This window comes from Citrus clementina, unplaced genomic scaffold (genome assembly GCF_000493195.1).
Source record: "Citrus clementina cultivar Clemenules unplaced genomic scaffold, Citrus_clementina_v1.0 scaffold_18, whole genome shotgun sequence".
Lineage (NCBI taxonomy): Eukaryota > Viridiplantae > Streptophyta > Magnoliopsida > Sapindales > Rutaceae > Citrus > Citrus x clementina.
The window spans coordinates 91-22,716 of record NW_006262809.1 but is presented as its reverse complement, the minus strand read 5'-3'; the positions used below and the strand labels follow the sequence as shown (position 1 = coordinate 22,716).

Below are 22,626 nucleotides of genomic sequence, written 5' to 3'. Positions count from 1 at the left end.
GGTTTGCACAATAGTCCGACAAGAAGCTGGAGCCGGTTTCCCAATGTAGAAGCTGCTCTTGGTCCGACTGATCAACTGCCCCGAAACCGCCTGATAGTGATGTAGGAAATCCATGATCCGCTGTAGACTACAGCGACTCCCGTTTGCAAAAATAACAATGTCATCCGCAAAGCTCAAATGAGAGATATCAGTAGGAGCAGCAGATCGGTACCTAACCGAAGGGTACCGAGAATACAGGTGAACTAAACCTCGAGATAGAAACTCCGCAGCAATAATAAAGAGACAAGGAGAAATGGGATCTCCCTGCCGAAGACCCCTCTCAGACGGAAAATACCCGTGGATGGCTCCATTCACTAGAACCGAAAACCAAGGGTCGTAAACTGCTCTCCGAATCAAGGAAATCCACCACTCCGAGAACCCAAAACAGCGGAGCATCTGGAGGATGAAGGGCCAAGACATACGATCATAAGCCTTTTCCATATCGAGCTTCAACACCACATTGTTCCCACGGGTACGGCGGTTGAGATCGTGAGCGAGCTCCTGAACCAGAAGCACGTTGTCGTGAAGCACTCGTCTAGGAACAAAACCGCTCTGGGTAGGGGAGATAATCCCAGGCAGAATGGGGGACAGTCTCTGAACAAGTAACTTAGTGATAATGTTGTTGCTCACGTTATAGAGACTAATCGGCCGGAAGTCAGCCCAAGAGGAAGGGGATTCCTTCTTGGGCAGAAGGACCAATAAAGTACTCTGGAAACCTCTAGGCATGGCCGAACCGTTGAAATAATCGAGAACAACATCTAACAAATCCCGCCCTACGATGTCCCAACAAACCTGGTAAAACCGGCTGCAGAAGCCATCAGGACCCGGGGCGCTCTCAGGATCAATGGAAAAAACCGCCCGTCTAACATCATCAATATCCGGCTCCCTGCATAAAACGACGTCATCCTCCGCTGTCACAAGAGTGGGAATGGTGTCGAAATCAGTCTGCTGGAACTGCCCGGCATCTCCAGACAATAAATACCGAAAAAAATCAACAGCAGAGGCGGCAACAGCAGAAGGATCAGTAATCCACTCAGAAGATGAATCATCACGAGTCCTGTGGATATGGAATAACTAGCGCTTTTCTGGATCATTGCGTGGAAAAAGCCGGTGTTGGAGTCGCCCTCTCGGACCCATCTAACACTAGACTGCTGGCGCATAAAGATCTCCTCACGGAGCAAAGCCTGCTGTAAACGAGCCCTAGCCTCAGAAAAAGAAGCTCTGTCATCAGCTGAACCAGAAATATCATACAATCTCTCCTTCTGTGCCACCTCCTCCTCCGCCTGCTGAACCTGATTGAATACGTTGCCAAAGACATCTTTATTCCAAGCTTTCAAGTAGAGCTTCAACCGAACAAGCTTCTGCTGAAAGGCTCGCATTCTGGCGCCGACCACCGGAGCATTCCAGGAGTGCCGCACAATATCAATGAGACCCGGGTGCTTGAGCCAAACATGGAGGAACTTAAACCGAGAAGGGCCTCTAATAGTATCTCGATCCCAAGATAGGAGAAGGGGAGAGTGATCTGATGCAGTACGATTCAGATGCGAAACCCGAAAAACAGAGAAAAAAGCTGACCAGCGAGCATTGCAAACAACTTTATCAAGCCGCCGCCAGGTGTGCCCATTAGTCCAAGTAAACGGACTGCCAACAAAGCCCGCGTCCTCTAAGCCACAATCAAGTAGTGCTAAATTGAAGGCATCGACCGCCTGAAATCTCGGATACAGCCCGAACAACATTGAAATCACCTCCTACGATCCACGGGAGGTCGTGGCTATCGGCAAAAGACTCAAGAGCATCCCATAAATCCTCACGCACATCCATAAAACAACTAGCATAAACATATGAAACTAACACAGGGTCAGGAAGGAGAGAGTGACTAACCCGGCAATGAATCACCTGCCCCATGTCGTGAAGCATCTCCACCGAGAAAGGGGCCGACCAAAAAATCCAAATCTTCCCAGAGTGAGACGAAAAACTATGCTCCATCCCAAGCTGCACCCTGGTAGCCTCAAGACGATCCATCGAAATAAACGGCTCCAAAATACAAAGCAAAGACAGCCTATGCATACGAATCAATTTCCGCAATCTGCGGATGGCGGGGGTTTTTCCAATCCCCCGAATGTTCCATATGAGGGAACTAATCATCAGGGGTGGGGGAACGGCGCCGCAGCCGCCTCTGATCGTTACAATTTTTACGACCCTTCACGAGGGAGAAGTCTCGAGAAGAGCTCGCAATTCGCACACTATCCAAGCTCTCAATAACAGCATCTGGGGCGGCCGGGGTATGAATCTCCTCAGAATCAGTCAGAAACCGACCCTCGTCACCCAACTCTCTGTCAGAATCAGAGGGGACCTCCTCAGCCGATCGAGATAAACCCAAACGTCTATGCTCATCACCATCGTCAAAGGCTTAGGGTTTAGGGTTTAGGGTTTAGGGTTTTAGGGTTTAAGGGTTTTATGGGTTTGGGGTTTAAGGGTTTTAGGGGTTTGGGGTTTAGGGTTTTAGCGGTTTGGGGTTTAGGGTTTTAGCGGTTTGGGGTTTAGGGTTTAGGGTTTTTGGGGTTTGGGGTTTAGGGTTTTTGGGGTTTGGGGTTTAGGGTTTGGGTTTTTTAGGGTTTAGGGTTTTTAAGGTTTTTTAGGGTTTAGGGTTTAGGGTTTTAGGGTTTAGGGTTTTTTTTATAAACCACCAAAAAAGGTGGGGGGTTAGGCGGGACCCCTACCAGTCAAATATATCCGAAAAGCGATAGATACAAGGAGGGGGACATGAGCCAAAACCTCCGCAAGATAATGAAATACATAAGGAAATAGGAATAAAGAAAGACTATCGTCGCACATATGGGATCGACTGGGCGTCTGTGTGGAGGATACCCGAAAAGCCCCTAGGCAGCTCATGAGGGGAAGAGAAATGCCGACTAGATCGATGAGTGTAGGCCCAGTTGGCTAAGAAGTCCGCTGCAGAAGTAGCCTCGCGGAGGACATGTCTCACCTGAATGGAAGCGGAAGATATCAGGCGACACGCCCGACGGAGAAGGTAAGAATAATCCCATTGGACAGGACCCTGAGAGTGAACCCATGAAACCACTGTAGGGTTTAGTGTTTAGGGTTTGGGGTTTAGGGTTTGGGGTTTAGGGTTTAGGGTTTGGATTTTTTTTTTGTTATAAACCACCAAAAAAGGTGGGGGGTTAGGCGGGACCCCTACCTGTCAAATATATCCGAAAAAGCAATAGATACAAAGAGGGGGACATGAGCCAAAACCTCCGCAAGATAATGAAATACATAAGGAAATAGGAATAAAGAAAGACTATTGTCGCACATACGGGAACGACTGAGCGTCTGTGTGGAGGATACCCGATAAGCCCCTAGGCAGCTCCTGAGGGGAGTAGAAATGCCGACTAGATCGATGAGTGCAGGCCCAGTTGGCTAAGAAGTCCGCTGCAGAAGTAGCCGTGCGGAGGACATCTCACCTGAATGGAAGCGGAAGATATCAGGCGACACGCCCGACGGAGAAGGTAAGAATAATCCCATCGGACAGGACCCTGAGAGTGAACCCATGAAACCACTGTAGGGTTTAGGGTTTAGGGTTTTGGGTTTTGGGTTTTGGGTTTTGGGTTTTGGGTTTTGGGTTTTGGGTTTTGGGTTTTGGGCTTTAGGCTTTGGGCTTTGGGTTTAGGGGTTTTAGGGTTTTGGGTTTAGGGTTTATGTTTTTTTGGGTTTTTTGGGTTTTTAGGGTTTTGGGTTTTGGGTTTAGGGTTTTGGGTTTAGGGCTTAGGGTTTAGGGTTTAGGGTTTAGGGTTTAGGGTTTAGGGTTTAGGGTTTAGGGTTTAGGGTTTAGGGTTTAGGGTTTAGGGTTTAGGGTTTAGGGTTTAGGGTTTAGGGTTTAGGGTTTAGGGTTTATATCAAATCGAAGGGAATTCAAAGGACGACGTGCTGGAAGTGGAGGTGTAGATTCACCAAAATTTAGGGTTTAGGGTTTAGGGTTTAGGGTTTAGGGTTTAGGGTTTAGGGTTTAGGGTTTTTTTTTTTTTATTGAAAACCACCCGGAGGTGGGGGGTTAGGCGGGACCCCTACCAGTAGATAAAACAAAAAACAATACTGGAGGGGGGCATAGACCAAACCTCCAGAGCAAACAGCAAACATCAACAAGACAAGCAAAATACAAACTACAATAAACATATGATATCAATATCGCCGGCGTCTACGGGACATCTTGTAGCCCTTCCGTGGAGCAACTTCCGCAAAACCCTCCGTAGAAGTGATAATTCTCTGTCCGCCCAATTTCTCGATAGCAGAACCCTCCATAATCTCTGAGTCAGAAATGCCGATACGGACATTAACATGAACGTCATCATCACTCGAGCTGGTGTAATCCTCGTACAGATAACTCTTTCCAATTCTATCTTTTGAAGTGTCGGGTGCAGGAGATACCTCAGGGACATCAGTGGATTCAGTATTAAGAGTGCATATCGGCGTAGCATCATGTGGAGCACATTGGATTGCCAAGACATCGGTAGACGGAATGTCTGGAAAAGTATCACATGAACTGGCCGTCTGCCAGGATGAGCTGCGGTAAAATCGCCCTTGATGGCGATAAGGATCCCAAGCAGGAATCTCACGATAAATAAGATCACCGGCTGTAATTCCCACATGAGCGGCATGATCACCACTCAACGGCAGAAGAGCTACAAGAGGTGTAGGAGTAGTGACCGTGGAATCAGCACCAGTAACAGCAGGAACGAGGTCACTGCACGTGGGCTCAGAAGAGGCACACACAACAGAAGGCTGGGTGACTGTGCGCAGAGGAGGTATGTCAGCAACGGCGGGAGGATCAGAAATGGCAACTTGTGTCGTTTTAGCAGGAGGAACATCATTTTGTGCTTCCCTGGTTTCGGCACTGGTGGTAGGACCATTATGAACAACCGGAGGAAGAACTGTGGCCGCTACATTTGTTACCGTGTTCTGGGTTCTGTTATCAGCTTTCTGGACATACTGAGTCTTCATAGGTGCCTTCGTCTTGTTACGCTCACCATCAGGAACAACAGGTTGCTGAACTGGGCCAACACGGTCCGCTTTCCGCAACTCGGGTTTGTTGATATAGCAAGAATCATCAGAGTGGCCCACGTGCTTGCAGGCAGCACAATACCGAGGCACCTTTTCGAAGATAATATACTGCCAGAATCCAGTGTCTTTTTCGCCGATCCATAACCGCTTCAATAGAGGCCTAGAAATGTCATACTCAATGAGGACTCTAGCAACAGTAGGCCTACTGACCGCGGCGGTGGCATGATCGATCCGAAGCGGTTTACCGATGGCAGCAGCAATCGAATACAGAGCCTCTTTGCATCTCATGTAATGGACAGGTAAAAACGGCAAGGAGACCCATACCGGAACAATCGGCGACTCTTCCGAACTGTGAAAAGTTGTGGACCATTTGAACACCCTCATAGCTCGGCCATCAATAAACCAAGATTGGCGGAGCCAAATTCTCGTATAGTCCTCTTCCAGGTGCAGGTGGATAAGGATGTGGCGAGGATCCAATAATGAGATTTCACAATTTCCCTTCAAGCCAAGAGCCACAAAAAATTTGCGGATAACATCAATGGGAGGGCGGCCGAAGGAAAACTTACCCACCAAAGCAAGCTTGAACGGTGCGGCCATGATGTTAATTTCTTCCTCGGAGAAAAATATGGCCGGCTCGCCTCTGTGGGTCGAGGATTGCCTGAAAGCAATAGCCGGAGCAGCTCTTTGAGACTCAACAGCGGCATCCACAAACGATTTGCAGGGTTGAGCAGTGGGCGGTTTTGCCGCCATTTGTGCAAACGACGGAAGCGGCGGGAACTCCAAAGAAGTAGCCGGATGGCCACCGGCCATGGCCGGAGAAGCCATTCGGGCCGAGTGGCGCAACGAGAGATCCCGGAAGAAAAATGCCCAAAATCCCAAGTTCTGTGAATAGTGCCCCGAAATCACTGTAGCAACATGTACTGTAGTGATTACGGGTACTGTAGCGAACAAGCACTGTTGAGATCACGTTTACTGTAGCTAAGATGAACAAAATACTGTAGCATGAAGAACAGCACTGTAGCTGGAATAGTAACTCGAAACTTTAAACAGTCGTGTAGGCTTCAATTCACCTCCAAAATTCGCATATAAGCTATGGAAACTTAGATCGGTCAGAGGGGAACAATTCTGATTGGGTGGTGAGGTTGCACTCGCCGGAAATTTGGCCGGATCTATGATTTAGGTATCGGCACTATTCATGGAATAGTAAATCAAAACTTCCAAAATTGATCGGGCATTCAAAGCAACTCCAAAATCCCCAATAAACATACACAAATGTAGATCAATGAAGGATGAATAGGTTTAAGAGGGAGGTGTAAGCTTACTTGCCGGAAATTGTGGCCGGAAAACCGAAACTAACTCTCGGGTACTGTAGCACGCATAGTGTTCCGACTTCAATTCAATCTTTCAAGGTCCAAACGTGCTCCAAAGTTTCCACACAACATATCAAATCGAAGGGAATTCCAACGCCGACGTGTTGGAAGTGGAGGTGTGCATGCACTCGCCGGAAAAATGGCCGAAGAGGGGAATTAAAGCCTCGGCATTACTGTAGCGGTTGAGAGAAAATGGCACTGTAGCAAAGCGCTACTGTAGCAGATCCGTGAATAATGGTTTTTGGTTTAGGGTTTAGGGTTTAGGGTTTAGGGTTTAGGGTTTAGGGTTTAGGGTTTAGGGTTTAGGGTTTAGGGTTTAGGGTTTAGGGTTTAGGGTTTAGGGTTTAGGGTTTAGGGTTTAGGGTTTAGGGTTTAGGGTTTAGGGTTTAGGGTTTAGGTTTTTTTTTTTTATTGAAATCCACCCGGAGGTGGGGGGTTAGGCGGGACCCCTACCAGTAGATAAAACAAAAAACATAATACAAATACTGGAGGGGGACATGAACCAAACCTCCAGAGCAAAATGAAAACAACAAACAGAAAAAAAGAAAAGTACAATGAAAATATAAAATCAATAGCGGCGGCGTCTGCGGTTCATCTTGAAGCCTTTCCGAGGAGTGACTTCAGTAAAACCCTCCGTAGAAGTGACAATTCTTTGCCCGCCCAATTTCTCGATAACTGTCTCTTCCATAATCTCTGAGTCTGAAATGCCGATACGGACATCTCCACAAATGTCATCACTCGAGTTGCTGTAATCCTCGATCCGATAGCTCGTTCCAATTCTATCTTTTGATGTGTTGGGGGCAGGAGATACCTCAGGGACATCAGTGGATTCGGTATTGAGAGTGCATATCGGCGCAGCATCATGTGGAGCACATTGGATTGCCCAGACATCTGTATTCGGAATATCTGGAAAAGTATCACAAGAACTGATAGTTTGCCAAGATGAGCTGCGGTAAAATCGCCCTTGGTGGCGATAAGGATCCCAAGCAGGGGTCGCACGATAAATAAGGTCACCGGCTGTAATTCCCACACTAGCGGCATGATCACCGCTCAGTGGCAAAAGGGCTGCAAGTGGTGTAGGAGTAGTGATCGTAGGATCAGCACCAGTAACAACAGGAACGAGGGCACTGCACGTGGGCTCAGGAGAGGCACACACAACTGAAGACTGGGTGACTATGGCTGGAGAAGGTATGGCCGCAACAGCGGGAGGATCAGAAATGATAACTGGTGTCACTTCAGTAGTATTAACGGCATTTGGTGCTTCACTGGTTTCTACACTGGTGGTAGGAACATCCTGAACAACTAGAGAAGCAACTGTGGAATTGTTCTGAGCATTATGAGTTGCCGCTTCATGTGTTACCGCGCTCTGATTTCTGTTATCGGCTTTCTGCACGTACTGAGTCCTCACAGGAGCCTTTGTCTTGGTACCCTCGCCATCCGGAACAACAGTTTGCCGAACTGGGTTGGCGCGGTCTGTTTTCCGCAACTCAGGGTTGTTGATGTAGCATGTATCATCAGAGTGGCCCACGTGCTTGCAGGCAGCACAATACCGAGGCACTTTTTCAAAGATGATATACTGCCAAAACCCAGTGTCTTTCTCCCCGATCCATAACCGCTTCAATAAAGGCCTCGAAATGTCATACTCAATGAGAACTCTGGCAACAGTAGGCCTGCTGACGGCGGCGGTGGCATGATCGATCCGAAGCGGTTTCCCAATGGCAGCAGCAATCGAATACAGAGCCTCTTTGCATCTCATGTAGTGGACAGGTAAAAACGGCAAAGAGACCCATACCGGAACAATCGGCGACTCTTCCGAACTGTGGAAAGTTGTGGACCATTTGAACACCCTCATAGCTCGGCCATCAATGAACCAAGATTGGCGGAGCCAAATTCTCGTATAGTCCTCTTCCAGGTGTAGGTGGATGAGGATGTGCCGAGGATCCAATAATGAAATGTCAACGTTTCCTTTCAAACCAAGAGCCACAAAGAATTTGCGGATAACATCCAAAGGAGGGCGGCCAAAAGAAAACTTACCAACCAAAGCGAGCTTGAACGGCGCAGCCATGATGTTAATTTCTTCCTCGGTGAAAAATATGGCCGGCTCGCCTCTATGGGTGGAGGATTGCCTGAAGGCAATGGCCGGAGCAGCTCTTTGAGACCCAGCAGCGGCATCCACAAACGATTTGCAGGGTTGAGCAGTAGGCGGTTTTGCCGCCATTTGTGCAAACGATGGAAGCGGCGGAAACTCCAATGAAGTAGCCGGATGGCTACCGGCCATGGCCAGAGAAGCCATTCGGGCCGAGCTGCGCGACGGGAGATCCCGGGAGAAAAATGCTCAAAATCCCAAGTTCTGTGAATAGTACCCTGAATTCACTATAGCAAACAGGTACTGTAGCGATCACGGGTACTGTAGCAACGGGTACTGTAGAGATCAACGGCACTGTAGCAAGGATGAACAAATACTGTAGCAAGAAGAACAGCACTGTAGCAGGAATAGTAAATCCGAAATTCAAATTATCGTGTAGGCTTCAAATCACCTCCAAAATGCTCATATAAGGTATGGAAACGTAGATCGGTGAGAGGGGAACAAGTCTGAGGGGGAGGTGAGAGTTCACTCGCCGGGAATTTGACCGGATCTAGGATTTAGATATCGGCACTATTCATTGAATAGTAAACCAAAACTTCAAAGCTTGATCGGGTATTCAAATCAACTCCAAAAACCCCAATAAACACACGGAAATGCAGATCAATGAAGGATGAATATGTTTAAGAGGGAGGTGTGAGCTTACTTGCCGGAAAATGTGGTCGGAAAACCGAAACTAGCATTCGGGTACTGTAGCGCGCATAGTATTCCGACTTCACTTCAATCTTTCAAGCTCCAAACGTGCTCCAAAATATCCAAGCAACATATCAAATCGAAGGGAATTCAAAGGCCGACGTGCTGGAAGTGAAGGTGTAGAATCACTCGCCGGAAAATTGGCCGGAAAGTGGAATTAAAGGCTCGGCATCACTGTAGCGGTTGAGAGAAAATTGTCACTGTAGCAAAACGCTACTGTAGCAGATCCTTTAGGGTTTAGGGTTTAGGGTTTAGGGTTTTTTAGGGTTTAGGGTTTTTTAGGGTTTAGGGTTTAGGGTTTAGGGTTTTTTAGGGTTTAGGGTTTAGGGTTTAGGGTTTAGGGTTTAGGGTTTAGGGTTTAGGGTTTAGGGTTTAGGGTTTAGGGTTTAGGGTTTAGGGTTTAGGGTTTAGGGTTTAGGGTTTAGGGTTTAGGGTTTAGGGTTTAGGGTTTAGGGTTTAGGGTTTAGGGTTTTTTTTTTTTATTGAAAACCACCCGGAGGTGGGGGGTTAGGCGGGACCCCTACCAGTAGATAAAACAAAAAACAAATTACAAATACTGGAGGGGGACATGAACCAAACCTCCAGAGAAAAATGAAAACAACAAACAGACAAAAAGAAAAGTACAATGAAAATATAAAATCAATATCGGCGGCGTCTGCGGTTCATCTTGAAGCCCTTCCGAGGAGTGACTTCAGTAAAACCCTCCGTAGAAGTGACAATTCTTTGCCCACCCAATTTCGCGATGACTGTCTCTTCCATAATCTCTGAGTCTGAAATGCCTATACGGACATCAACAGGAACGTCATCACTGGAGTTGCTGTAATCCTCGATCCGATGGCTCGTTCCAATTCTATCTTTTGAAGTGTTGGGTGCAGGAGATACCTCAGGGACATCAGTGGATTCGGTATTGAGAGTGCATATCGGCGCAGCATCATATGGAGCATATGGGAGTGTCAAAACTTCTGTAGAAGTAATGTCTGGAAATGTATCACAAGAACTGACCGTCTGCCAAGATGAGCTGCGGTAAAATCGCCCTTGATGGCGATAAGGATCCCAAGCAGGCGTCGCACGATAAATGAGGTCACCGGCTGTCGTTCCCACACGAGCGGCATGATCACCACTCAACGGCAGAAGAGCTGCAAGAGGTGTAGGAGTAATGGCCGTAGAATCAGCACTAGTAACAGCAGGAACGAGGTCACTGCACATGGGCTCAGGAGAGGCACACACAACTGAAGGCAGAGTGACTGTGCTCGGGGGAGGGATCTCAGCAACAGCAGGAAGATCAGCAATGATAACTGGTGTTGCTTCAGTAGTAGTAACTTCATTTGGTGCTTCACTGGTTTCTGCACCGGTGGTAGGAACATTTTGAACAATCGGAGTAACAACTGTTGCCGCTTCTGTTGTTGCTGCAGTCTGGTTTCTGTGATCGGCTTTCTGAACATACTGAGTCTTCATAGGTGCCTTTGTCTTGTTACCCTCACCATCAGGAACAACAGTTTGCTGAACTGGGCCGGAACGGTCCGCTTTCCGCAACTCGGGTTTGTTGATATAGCAAGTATCATCAGAGTGGCCCACATGCTTGCAGGCAGCACAATACCGAGGCACCTTTTCGAAGATAATATACTGCCAGAATCCAGTGTCTTTTTCGCCGATCCATAACCGCTTCAATAGGGGCCTAGAAATGTCATACTCAATGAGGACTCTAGCAACAGTAGGCCTACTGACCGCAGCGGTGGCATGATCGATCCGAAGCGGTTTACCGATGGCAGCAGCAATCGAATACAGAGCCTCTTTGCATCTCATGTAATGGACAGGTAAAAATGGCAAGGAGACCCATACCGGAATAATCGGCGACTCTTCCGAACTATGAAAAGTTGTGGACCATTTGAACACCCTCATAGCTCGGCCATCAATAAACCAAGATTGGCGGAGCCAAATTCTCGTATAGTCCTCTTCCAGGTGCAGGTGGATAAGGATGTGACGAGGATCCAATAATGAAATTTCAACATTTCCTTTCAAGCCAAGAGCCACAAAAAATTTACGAATAACATCAATAGGGGGGCGGCCGAAAGAAAACTTACCCACTAAAGCGAGCTTGAATGGTGCGGCCATGATGTTAATTTCTTCCTCGGTGAAAAAAATGGCCGGCTCACCTCTATGGGTGGAAGATTGCCTGAAGGCAATGGCTGGAGCAGCTCTTTGAGACCCAGCAGCGGCATCCACAAACGATTTACAGGGCCGAGCAGTGGGCGATTTTGCCGCCATTTGAGCAAACGATGGAAGCGGCGGAAACTCCAATGAAGTAGCCGGATGGCTACCGGCCATGGCCAGAGAAGCCATTCGGGCCGAGCTGCGCGACGGGAGACCCCGGGAGAAAAATGCTCAAAATCCCAAGTTCTGTGAATAGTACCCTGAAATCACTGTAGCAAACAGGTACTGTAGCGATCACGGGTACTGTAGCAACGGGTACTGTAGAGATCAATGGCACTGTAGCAATAATGAACAAAATACTGTAGCAAGAAGAACAGCACTGTAGCAGGAATAGTAAATCCGAAATTCAAATTATCGTGTAGGCTTCAAATCACCTCCAAAATGCTCATATAAGGTATGGAAACGTAGATCGGTGAGAGGGGAACAATTCTGAGGGGGAGGTGAGAGTTCACTCGCCGGAAATTTGACCGGATCTAGGATTTAGATATCGGCACTATTCATTGAATAGTAAACCGAAACTTCAAAGCTTGATCGGGAATTCAAATCAACTCCAAAATCCCCAATAAACACACGGAAATGTAGATCAATGAAGGATGAATATGTTTAAGAGGGAGGTGTGAGCTTACTTGCCGGAAAATGTGGTCGGAAAACCGAAACTAGCATTCGGGTACTGTAGCACGCATAGTATTCCGACTTCACTTCAATCTTTCAAGCTCCAAACGTGCACCAAAATTTCCAAGCAACATATCAAATCGAAGGGAATTCAAAGGACGACGTGCTGGAAGTGGAGGTGTATATTCACTCGCCGGAAAAATGGCCGGAAAGTGGAATTAAAGGCTCGGCATCACAGTAGCGGTTTTTTTTTTTTTTTTTTTATTAGAAACCACCCGGAGGTGGGGGGTTAGGCGGGACCCCTACCTGTAGATAAAAAGAAAGTAAAGGAAAATAAAATACAATACTGGAGGGGGGCATAGACCAAACCTCCAGAGCAAACAGCAAACATCAACAAGACAAGCAAAATACAAACTACAATAAACATATGATATCAATATCGCCGGCGTCTACGGGACATCTTGTAGCCCTTCCGTGGAGCAACTTCCGCAAAACCCTCCGTAGAAGTGATAATTCTCTGTCCGCCCAATTTCTCGATAGCAGAACCCTCCATAATCTCTGAGTCAGAAATGCCGATACGGACATTAACATGAACGTCATCATCACTCGAGCTGGTGTAATCCTCGTACAGATAACTCTTTCCAATTCTATCTTTTGAAGTGTCGGGTGCAGGAGATACCTCAGGGACATCAGTGGATTCAGTATTAAGAGTGCATATCGGCGTAGCATCATGTGGAGCACATTGGATTGCCAAGTCATCGGTAGACGGAATGTCTGGAAAAGTATCACATGAACTGGCCGTCTGCCAGGATGAGCTGCGGTAAAATCGCCCTTGATGGCGATAAGGATCCCAAGCAGGAATCTCACGATAAATAAGATCACCGGCTGTAATTCCCACATGAGCGGCATGATCACCACTCAACGGCAGAAGAGCTACAAGAGGTGTAGGAGTAGTGACCGTGGAATCAGCACCAGTAACAGCAGGAACGAGGTCACTGCACGTGGGCTCAGAAGAGGCACACACAACAGAAGGCTGGGTGACTGTGCGCAGAGGAGGTATGTCAGCAACGGCGGGAGGATCAGAAATGGCAACTTGTGTCGTTTTAGCAGGAGGAACATCATTTTGTGCTTCCCTGGTTTCGGCACTGGTGGTAGGACCATTATGAACAACCGGAGGAAGAACTGTGGCCGCTACATTTGTTACCGTGTTCTGGGTTCTGTTATCAGCTTTCTGGACATACTGAGTCTTCATAGGTGCCTTCGTCTTGTTACGCTCACCATCAGGAACAACAGGTTGCTGAACTGGGCCAACACGGTCCGCTTTCCGCAACTCGGGTTTGTTGATATAGCAAGAATCATCAGAGTGGCCCACGTGCTTGCAGGCAGCACAATACCGAGGCACCTTTTCGAAGATAATATACTGCCAGAATCCAGTGTCTTTTTCGCCGATCCATAACCGCTTCAATAGAGGCCTAGAAATGTCATACTCAATGAGGACTCTAGCAACAGTAGGCCTACTGACCGCGGCGGTGGCATGATCGATCCGAAGCGGTTTACCGATGGCAGCAGCAATCGAATACAGAGCCTCTTTGCATCTCATGTAATGGACAGGTAAAAACGGCAAGGAGACCCATACCGGAACAATCGGCGACTCTTCCGAACTGTGAAAAGTTGTGGACCATTTGAACACCCTCATAGCTCGGCCATCAATAAACCAAGATTGGCGGAGCCAAATTCTCGTATAGTCCTCTTCCAGGTGCAGGTGGATAAGGATGTGGCGAGGATCCAATAATGAGATTTCACAATTTCCCTTCAAGCCAAGAGCCACAAAAAATTTGCGGATAACATCAATGGGAGGGCGGCCGAAGGAAAACTTACCCACCAAAGCAAGCTTGAACGGTGCGGCCATGATGTTAATTTCTTCCTCGGAGAAAAATATGGCCGGCTCGCCTCTGTGGGTCGAGGATTGCCTGAAAGCAATAGCCGGAGCAGCTCTTTGAGACTCAACAGCGGCATCCACAAACGATTTGCAGGGTTGAGCAGTGGGCGGTTTTGCCGCCATTTGTGCAAACGACGGAAGCGGCGGGAACTCCAAAGAAGTAGCCGGATGGCCACCGGCCATGGCCGGAGAAGCCATTCGGGCCGAGTGGCGCAACGAGAGATCCCGGAAGAAAAATGCCCAAAATCCCAAGTTCTGTGAATAGTGCCCCGAAATCACTGTAGCAACATGTACTGTAGTGATTACGGGTACTGTAGCGAACAAGCACTGTTGAGATCACGTTTACTGTAGCTAAGATGAACAAAATACTGTAGCATGAAGAACAGCACTGTAGCTGGAATAGTAACTCGAAACTTTAAACAGTCGTGTAGGCTTCAATTCACCTCCAAAATTCGCATATAAGCTATGGAAACTTAGATCGGTCAGAGGGGAACAATTCTGATTGGGTGGTGAGGTTGCACTCGCCGGAAATTTGGCCGGATCTATGATTTAGGTATCGGCACGGTTTAGGGTTTAGGGTTTAGGGTTTAGGGTTTAGGGTTTAGGGTTTAGGGTTTAGGGTTTAGGGTTTAGGGTTTAGGGTTTAGGGTTTAGGGTTTAGGGTTTAGGGTTTAGGGTTTAGGGTTTAGGGTTTAGGGTTTAGGGTTTAGGGTTTAGGGTTTTTTTTTTTTTTTTTTGTAGAAACCACCCGAAGGTGGGGGGTTAGGCGGGACCCCTACCTGTCAATACAACCGAGAAAACGATAGATACATAGGAGGGGGACATGAGCCAAAACCTCCCAAAACCTCCCAAAAATACTGAAATACAGAAAGAAATAGGAATAAAAAGTCTATCGTCTCACATACGGGATCGACTGGGCGTCTGTGTGGAGGATGCCCGATAAGCCCCTAGGCAGCTCCTGAAAAGAAGAGAAACGCCGACTAGATCGAAGAGTGCAGGCCCAGTTGGCCAAGAAGTCTGCTGCAGAAGTAGCCTCACGATGGACATGTCTCACCTGAATGGATGAAGATATCAGGCGACACGCCCGACGGAGAAGGTATGAGTAATCCCATCGAACTGGTCCCTTAGAGTGAATCCAAGAAACCACCGTAGCCGAATCCGATTCTACCTCAAGAACCGAGTGGCCGAGCCGTGAAGCTAACTCCAAACCCTCGCATACCGCCATGAGCTCAGCATATAAGATGGGCTTGTGGCCCAAGAAGGAACCAAATGCGGCTATGGTTACACCTCGATGATCCCGTAAGATGCCCCCGGAGGCAGCCATCCCAGGGTTGCCCCTCGAACAACCATCCACTGTCAGCTTGACCACTCCAGGAGGTGGTCTCATCCAGGTAATAAATCGAACCGGCCGTCTAGGCGGAACCAGAACTCTGAGGCCCTCCAAAAACCTGGGATCCAAGACTCTCCGCAGTTGAGGAGGTTTGAAACCAAAAGCAGAGCCAGCAAGTCTAAGGTCGGATCCAACCTGAAAAATGACTGCATCAGGAGAAAAAGACTGTGAGTGAAACCGGTAACCATTTCGGGCCTTCCAAACTTGCCACAAAATGAAGCAAGGCAGAAGGACCAAAAGATGATTCCGGGAAGGGGCACGAAGTCTCCAGATAAGAAGCAGAGCACGGGGAGATAAAAAATCGAGCTGTCGCATCCCCAAAATCCGCTGATAGTGGCCCCAAATATGACGGGTCCTCGGGCAATCCAAAAAGAGGTGTCGAAGAGTCTCCGCCTCCCGACCGCACAAACACCTAGAGACCATGTGAAATCCCCTTGAGCACAAGGCATCATCTGTGGCTAGATAACCGTGAAGGAGGCGCCAGAGAAAGAAAGATACTCTCGATGGAATGTGTCTCTGCCAGATAATGGAATAAACCTCATCTCTCGGTCTAGTGCACCGCACAAGCTCCCAGGCTGTCCGTAAATGAAAGGAGCCATCGGGGCTAAGATCCCAACGAATCAAGTCTGGCTCCTCACAAGAAATAGGCACCAATAAAATCTGCTCCACAATAGATGTAGGTAGGATGTCCTCCAGCTTACCTCTGTCCCACACTGTGCCCTGCCAATAGAAGGAGACCGGCCTCGAAGACGCCGCTGCGGGGTTAAAAAAATATAAGGGGCAAGAGCCCAACCAACAATCATACCAGAAGCTGCACTCTCCCTGCCCAACAAGCCAACGCTCATGGGGTCCAACCGTATCACGGATCATACAAAGGCGTCTCCAAAGGGGGGATGCAGGATATCGAAACTGAATGACACCCGGATGTACGGATCTACAGTACTTGGACTTCATAAAGGAAGCCCAAAGCGAACTCTGCTGACGGAACCGCCACCAGAGTTTGATTTCAAAAGCCTCTGCCATATCGTCAAAGGACCGGATGCCGAGACCGCCCTCATCAACGGGAAAACAAACTGCCGGCCATCTACACCAGTGGATCCGCCGTCGCCCATCGGAATCACCCCATAAGAAACGAGTAAATAATCTCTCTAAGCTCTGGATCACCGTCGAGGGAGGACGGAGAACATGAAATAAGTGCAAAGGCAAAGCAGACAGCACGTGGCGAATGAGAATCAGCTTCCCACCAAAGGAGAGCAGTCGGTTGGCCCAGCCAGAGATCCTCTCCCTGACCTTCCGGACCATACCATCAAAGTACGAAATCTTGAGGCACCCGGTAAAGATCGGACACCCAAGATAAATAAAAGGGAGTTGTCGCCACTGAAAACCAGTAACTGAATGCACAATAGACCGACACGAAGCGGAAGCCGGTTTGCCGATGTAGAAGCTGCTCTTGGTCCGACTAATCAACTGCCCGGAAACCACCTGATAGCGATGCAGGAAATCCATGACCCGCTGTAAACTACAGCGACTCCCATTTGCAAAAATAACAATGTCATCCGCAAAGCTCAAATGGGAAATATCAGTAGAAGCAGCAGATCGATACCTAACCGAAGGGTACCGAGAATACAGGTGGACTAAACCCCGAGAAAGAAACTCAGCAGCAATAATAAAGAGACAAGGAGAAATGGGATCTCCCTGCCGAAGACCCCTCTCAGACGGAAAATACCCGTGAATGGCTCCATTCACTAGAACCGAAAACCAAGGGCCGTAAACTGCACGCCGAATCAAGGAAATCCAACGCTCCGAGAACCCAAAGCATCGAAGCATCTGGAGGATGAAGGGCCAAGACATACGATCATAAGCCTTTTCCATGTCGAGCTTCAACACCACATTGTTCCCACGGGTACGGCGGTTGAGATCGTGGGTGAGCTCCTGAACCAGGAGAACGTTGTCGTGAATCACCCGACCTGGAACAAAACCGCTCTGGGTAGGGGAGATAATCCGAGGCAGAATGGTGGACAGTCTCTGAACGAGCAACTTGGTGATAACCTTGTTGCTCACGTTACAGAGACTAATCGGCCGAAAGTCAGCCCAAGAGGAAGGGGATTCCTTCTTGGGCAGAAGGACTAATAAAGTACTCTGAAAACCCCTGGGCATGGCCGAACCACGGAAATAATCGAGAACAGCATCTAACAAATCCCGCCCGACAATGTCCCAGCAAACCTGGTAAAACCTGCTGCAGAAGCCATCAGGACCCGGAGCACTCTCAGGATCAATGGAAAAAACCGCCCGTCTAACATCATCAATATCCGGCTCCCTGCATAAAACGACATCATCCTCCGCTGTCACAAGGGTGGGAATGGTGTCGAAATCAGCCTGCTGGAACTGCCCGGCGTCTCCAGACAGTAAACCCCTATAGAAACCAACAGCAGAGGTGGCAACAGCAGAAGGATCAGTAATCCACTCAGAGGAAGAATCATCACGAATCCTGTGGACATGGAATATCTGGCGCTTTTTCCGGAACATCGCGTGGAAAAAACGGGTGTTGGAGTCGCCCTCACGGACCCATCTAACACTGGACTGCTGGCGCATGAAGATCTCCTCACGGAGTAAAGCCTGCTGTAATCGAGCCCTAGCCTCAGAAAAAGAAGCTCTGTCATCAGCTGAACCAGAAATATCATACAATCTCTCCTTCTGAGCCACCTCCTCCTCCGCCTGCTGAACCTGAGAGAAGACGTTGCCAAACACATCTTTATTCCAAGCTTTCAAGCAAAGCTTCAAACGAACAAGCTTTTGCTGAAAGGCTCTCATCCCGGCGCCGACCACCGGAGCATTCCAGGAGCTCCTCACAATATCAATGAGACCCGGGTGCTTGAGCCAAACATGGAGGAACTTAAACCGAGACGGGCCTCTAATAGTATCTCGATCCCATGACAGGAGAAGGGGAGAGTGATCGGATGCAGTGCGATTCAGGTGAGAGACCCGAGAGACGGAGAAAAAAGCTGACCAACGGGCGTTACAAACGACTCTATCAAGCCGCCGCCAGGTGTGCCCGTTAGTCCAAGTAAACGGACTGCCGACAAAGCCCGCATCCTCTAAACCACAATCAAGCAATGCTAAATTAAAAGCATCTATGGCCCCCTGAGGCTGTGGATGGCCGCCAGAGATCTCTGAAACAGCCTGAACAACATTGAAATCCCCTCCTACAATCCACGGGAGGTCATGGCTATCACCACAATCAAGCAATGCTAAATTAAAAGCATCTATGGCCCCCTGAGGCTGTGGATGGCCGCCAGAGATCTCTGAAACAGCCTGAACAACATTGAAATCCCCTCCCGACAATGTATCACCTGCCCCATGTCGTGAAGCAGCTCCACCGAGAAAGGAGCCGACCAAAAAATCCAAATCTTCCCAGACTGAGAAGATAGACCATGCTCCATCCCAAGCTGCACCCTGATAGCCTCAAGACGATCCACCGAAATAAACGGCTCCAAAATACAAATCAAAGACAATCTATGCATACGAATCAATTTCCGCAATCTGCGGATGGCGGGGGTTTTACCAATCCCCCGAATGTTCCATATAAGGGAACTAATCATCAGGGGTGGGGGAACGATGCCGCATCCGCCTCTGATGGTTACGGAATCTGCGATCCTTCACGAGGGAGAAATCCCGAGAAGAGCTCACAACCCGCTCACTATCAAAGCTCTCAATAACTGCATCTGGGGCTGGCGCTGGATGAATCTCCTCAGAATCAGTGAGAAACCGACCCTCATCGCCCAACTCTCTGTCTGAGTCAGAAGGGACCTCCTCAGTCGAGCGAGATGAACCCAAACGTCTATGCCCGTCATCATCATCAAAGTCTGGGATATCTGTGGAATGTGAGTTAAATCCAACCTGAGTGTGGTCCACTGTGTGCACTGGTATATCACCGGGGGAAGTGGTGACATCACCGGGGTGTGAAGCACGATGATCCAAGGGTCCTCCTGGCGGCGAAGTGTCCACCAGTCGAGACTCATCGATCGGGGGGGCCTGAGGCAAATCTACTGGAGGCTGGGTACTCAGTCCCTGAGTGCGGCGATCTGAAATAGCCACAAACCGGGTAGAACTAGGCTGCTGAGGCTGAATCACGATGTCAGACTGCTTCATTTTGCCCTTGTCTCCGGACTGGCTCGGATCAGAGAGAACCGGTCGCTGATGCTCCTCAGGAGGTGCCTCGGCCTGTTTGCCCTTATCGGGCGCTGGTCGCTGGGAAGGGGCAGTGGACTGAGGGGCCTTGCGAAGCCCCGGGTTGGCGATGAAGCAAGAATCAAAACTGTGCCCAAGGTGCCGGCATGAAGAACAATAAGCAGGAACCTTCTCGAAAACTACATCCTGCCAAAAACCACTATCCCCCTCTCCAATCCAGATACGAGGGAGCAAAGGCTGAGAGATGTCATACTCAATAAGTATGCGTGCGACTGATGGTCTATTAACCGTAGCTGTGGCATGATCGACTCGGAGAGGTGTGCCAATTGCCGCAGCAATAGAATGAAGAGCAGCTTTGCAGTGGATAAAGTGGACTGGTAGGTGGGGTAATGATACCCAAACTGGGACTATGGGAGATTCTGTCGCACACCGAAAGTCCTTGCTCCATTTAAAAATACGCATCCCTCGGCCATTAACATACCAGGTCTGTCTTACCCAAATGCGAGAATAATCTTCTTCCAATGATAATTTAATTAAAATATGACGATTATCAAGCAAAGATATTTGGGAATTTCCTTTTAATCCGAGGGAAATAAAGAATTTCCTAATAATATCCATGGAAGGGCGGCCAAAGGAAAACTTACCAACAAGCGCCAGTTTGAACGGCTCGGCCATAACTGCAATTTCCTCGGTTGTGAAAATGACCGCTGGTTCCCCCCGCATGAGAGAAGCCGGTTTGAACGAAATTGTTGAATCCTTTGGCCCCGAAACAACGTCTGAGAAGGATTTCTGTGGATGAGGAGGAGCATCCGGATTTAAAATTGAGGCGGGGTTAATAATGGAAGCATATGAATTTTTTGAGGGGTTAAAAGGGGTTTTAGTAAAGTGTTGGGTTTGATTGTAATTTGGCTTAGGGGTATGGGCTGAAATTTGGTTTAAGGGTTGTTGGATTGGGGCCTTAGGATGGGTTTGGTGGTTACGGGTTTGGGTGGCCTCAAGGGTTTGGGTTTGGGTTTGGGTTTGGGTGTGGGTTGTTATGGGTTAGGTTTCTCGGGTCATGGGTTTGGGTAAATATTACCCGGTTTGCATTAGGGTTTTGTGTTTTTGGAATATCTAGGGCCGGCTGCTGCTGCTCCTTGGCTGCGGCTGTGGAGTGGGTTATCAAAGGTGGGATTGGCTGAACGGGGGATGTTGAGGGATGTTGATGTGGGCAGAGCTAAGTTCGGCCGGAGTATGGCTTCGACTGCCGCGGTGATGGTTGCTGTCAAAGTTGAGATGAGATCTACGCGGCTGGAGGTTTCGGAAGCTGCTGCCAACATGTTTTCCGGGAGCTGAAGAGGAGGAGGCTGATTCAGGTCATCTTGAGTTGGTTCCCGAAAGCCATGTTGGTCAGTAATGGCTGCTGAAATTTGTTCCGCTGCAGATCGAAGGTGTGCTGTCCGCGGTGGTGAATGGCCAGCTCCGTGAGCAGCAAGCTGAGGTTCAGTGAGCTCAGAGCTCGGGGAGTGAGTGGACTGCTTCAGATCGTCAATGGCAGGTTCCCGAGAGCGAGAGTGGTCGTTGGAAGCAACTGGAGCTAGTTCGGAAGTGCAGTGAAGTTGTGGTGGCCGTGAGTTATTGTTGCCCGATCCGGGAGCAGCAAACGGAGGTTCTGCAAGTGCGTTGTTCTGGGCATAGGGTGGCTGTTTCAGATCGTCATGGGGAGGTTTCTGAATGCTAGAGTGATCTTGGGTAGCAACTGGAACTTGCGCAGAAGCGGGGTGAAGTTGCGACTGCCGCGGGCTGATGTTGCCCGATCCGGATGCAGCGAAGGTGGGCATGGTTAACTCATGGCATGGCTGGTTTGTAGAGATGGTTAGGAGTTGTTTAGGATCGACCGATGAGGGCAAGGTTGGTGGCTCGGCATCCACCGTGGGGTGGGGAGGAACCCGTGAGCTGGTTTTGGTTTTTGACTGGTTTTTTTTCGTTTTGAGTGGCCGGTTTGTGCCATGGGGAGGAAGGGAGGATGTCGGCAGCTTGGATGTGTGCCCAGGAAGTGCCAAAACGATGGCGTTTTCCGGGAGGACGGTGGAGGAGCATGGCCGAGCTGTTGAGTGAATGTATGGGGGTAAAGACGATAGATCTAGTAGTGGCCGGTGAGTATGATGGTCGCCGGCATGTGAGGGAGGTTTGGATGGTGGCCGATCATCATCACCACCTTCCGGTGAGGCCATAATGGACGGTCAATGCTGGTCAAAGTTGCATGAATAGTGAATGACGGGTTTTTTGGTTTTTGGTTTGGTTTGGTTTAGGGTTTAGGGTTTAGGGTTTAGGGTTTAGGGTTTAGGGTTTAGGGTTTAGGGTTTATAGGGTTTAGGGTTTAGGGTTTAGGGTTTAGGGTTTAGGGTTTAGGGTTTAGGGTTTAGGGTTTAGGGTTTAGGGTTTAGGGTTTAGGGTTTAGGGTTTTAGGGTTTTAGGGTTTAGGGTTTAGGGTTTAGGGTTTAGGGTTTAGGGTTTAGGGTTTTAGGGTTTAGGGTTTAGGGTTTAGGGTTTAGGGTTTTAGGGTTTGGGGTTTAGGGTTTAGGGGTTAGGGGTTAGGGTTTAGGGTTTAGGGTTTAGGGTTTAGGGTTTAGGGTTTAGGGTTTAGGGTTTAGGGTTTAGGGTTTAGGGTTTAGGGTTTAGGGTTTAGGGTTTAGGGTTTAGGGTTTAGGGTTTAGGGTTTAGGGGTTTAGGGTTTAGGGTTTAGGGTTTAGGGTTTAGGGTTTAGGGTTTAGGGTTTAGGGTTTAGGGTTTAGGGTTTAGGGTTTTTAGGGTTTAGGGTTTAGGGTTTAGGGTTTAGGGTTTAGGGTTTAGGGTTTAGGGTTTAGGGTTTAGGGTTTAGGGTTTAGGGTTTAGGGTTTAGGGTTTAGGGTTTAGGGTTTGGGGTTTAGGGTTTGGGGTTTAGGGTTTAGGGTTTAGGGTTTAGGGTTTAGGGTTTAGGGTTTAGGGTTTAGGGTTTAGGGTT

At 48.6% G+C, this 22,626-nt stretch overlaps 1 protein-coding gene across 1 annotated transcript; it reads right to left on the bottom strand.

The window, feature by feature from the left end:
• Window positions 1-14,954: 14,954 nt before the first annotated feature.
• Window positions 14,955-20,105, bottom strand: LOC112101466. Its single transcript, XM_024192141.1, has 2 exons — window positions 19,097-20,105; window positions 14,955-18,901 (listed from the first exon to the last, which is right to left on the bottom strand). Exons 1-2 carry the CDS (start codon window positions 20,103-20,105, stop codon window positions 14,955-14,957), a joined length of 4,956 nt encoding a protein of 1,651 aa, XP_024047909.1.
• Window positions 20,106-22,626: the final 2,521 nt, after the last annotated feature.

Excerpts from the sequence above, each read along its gene's own strand:
- LOC112101466 (XM_024192141.1), bottom strand. The coding sequence starts at position 20,105 with ATGCGTATTTTTAAATGGAGCAAGGACTTTCGGTGTGCGACAGAATCT. Across the intron at positions 18,902-19,096 it reads CGTGAAGGATCGCAGATTCC|CTTGGGATGGAGCATGGTCT; the intron begins GTAACCATCAGA and ends ATCAGGGTGCAG.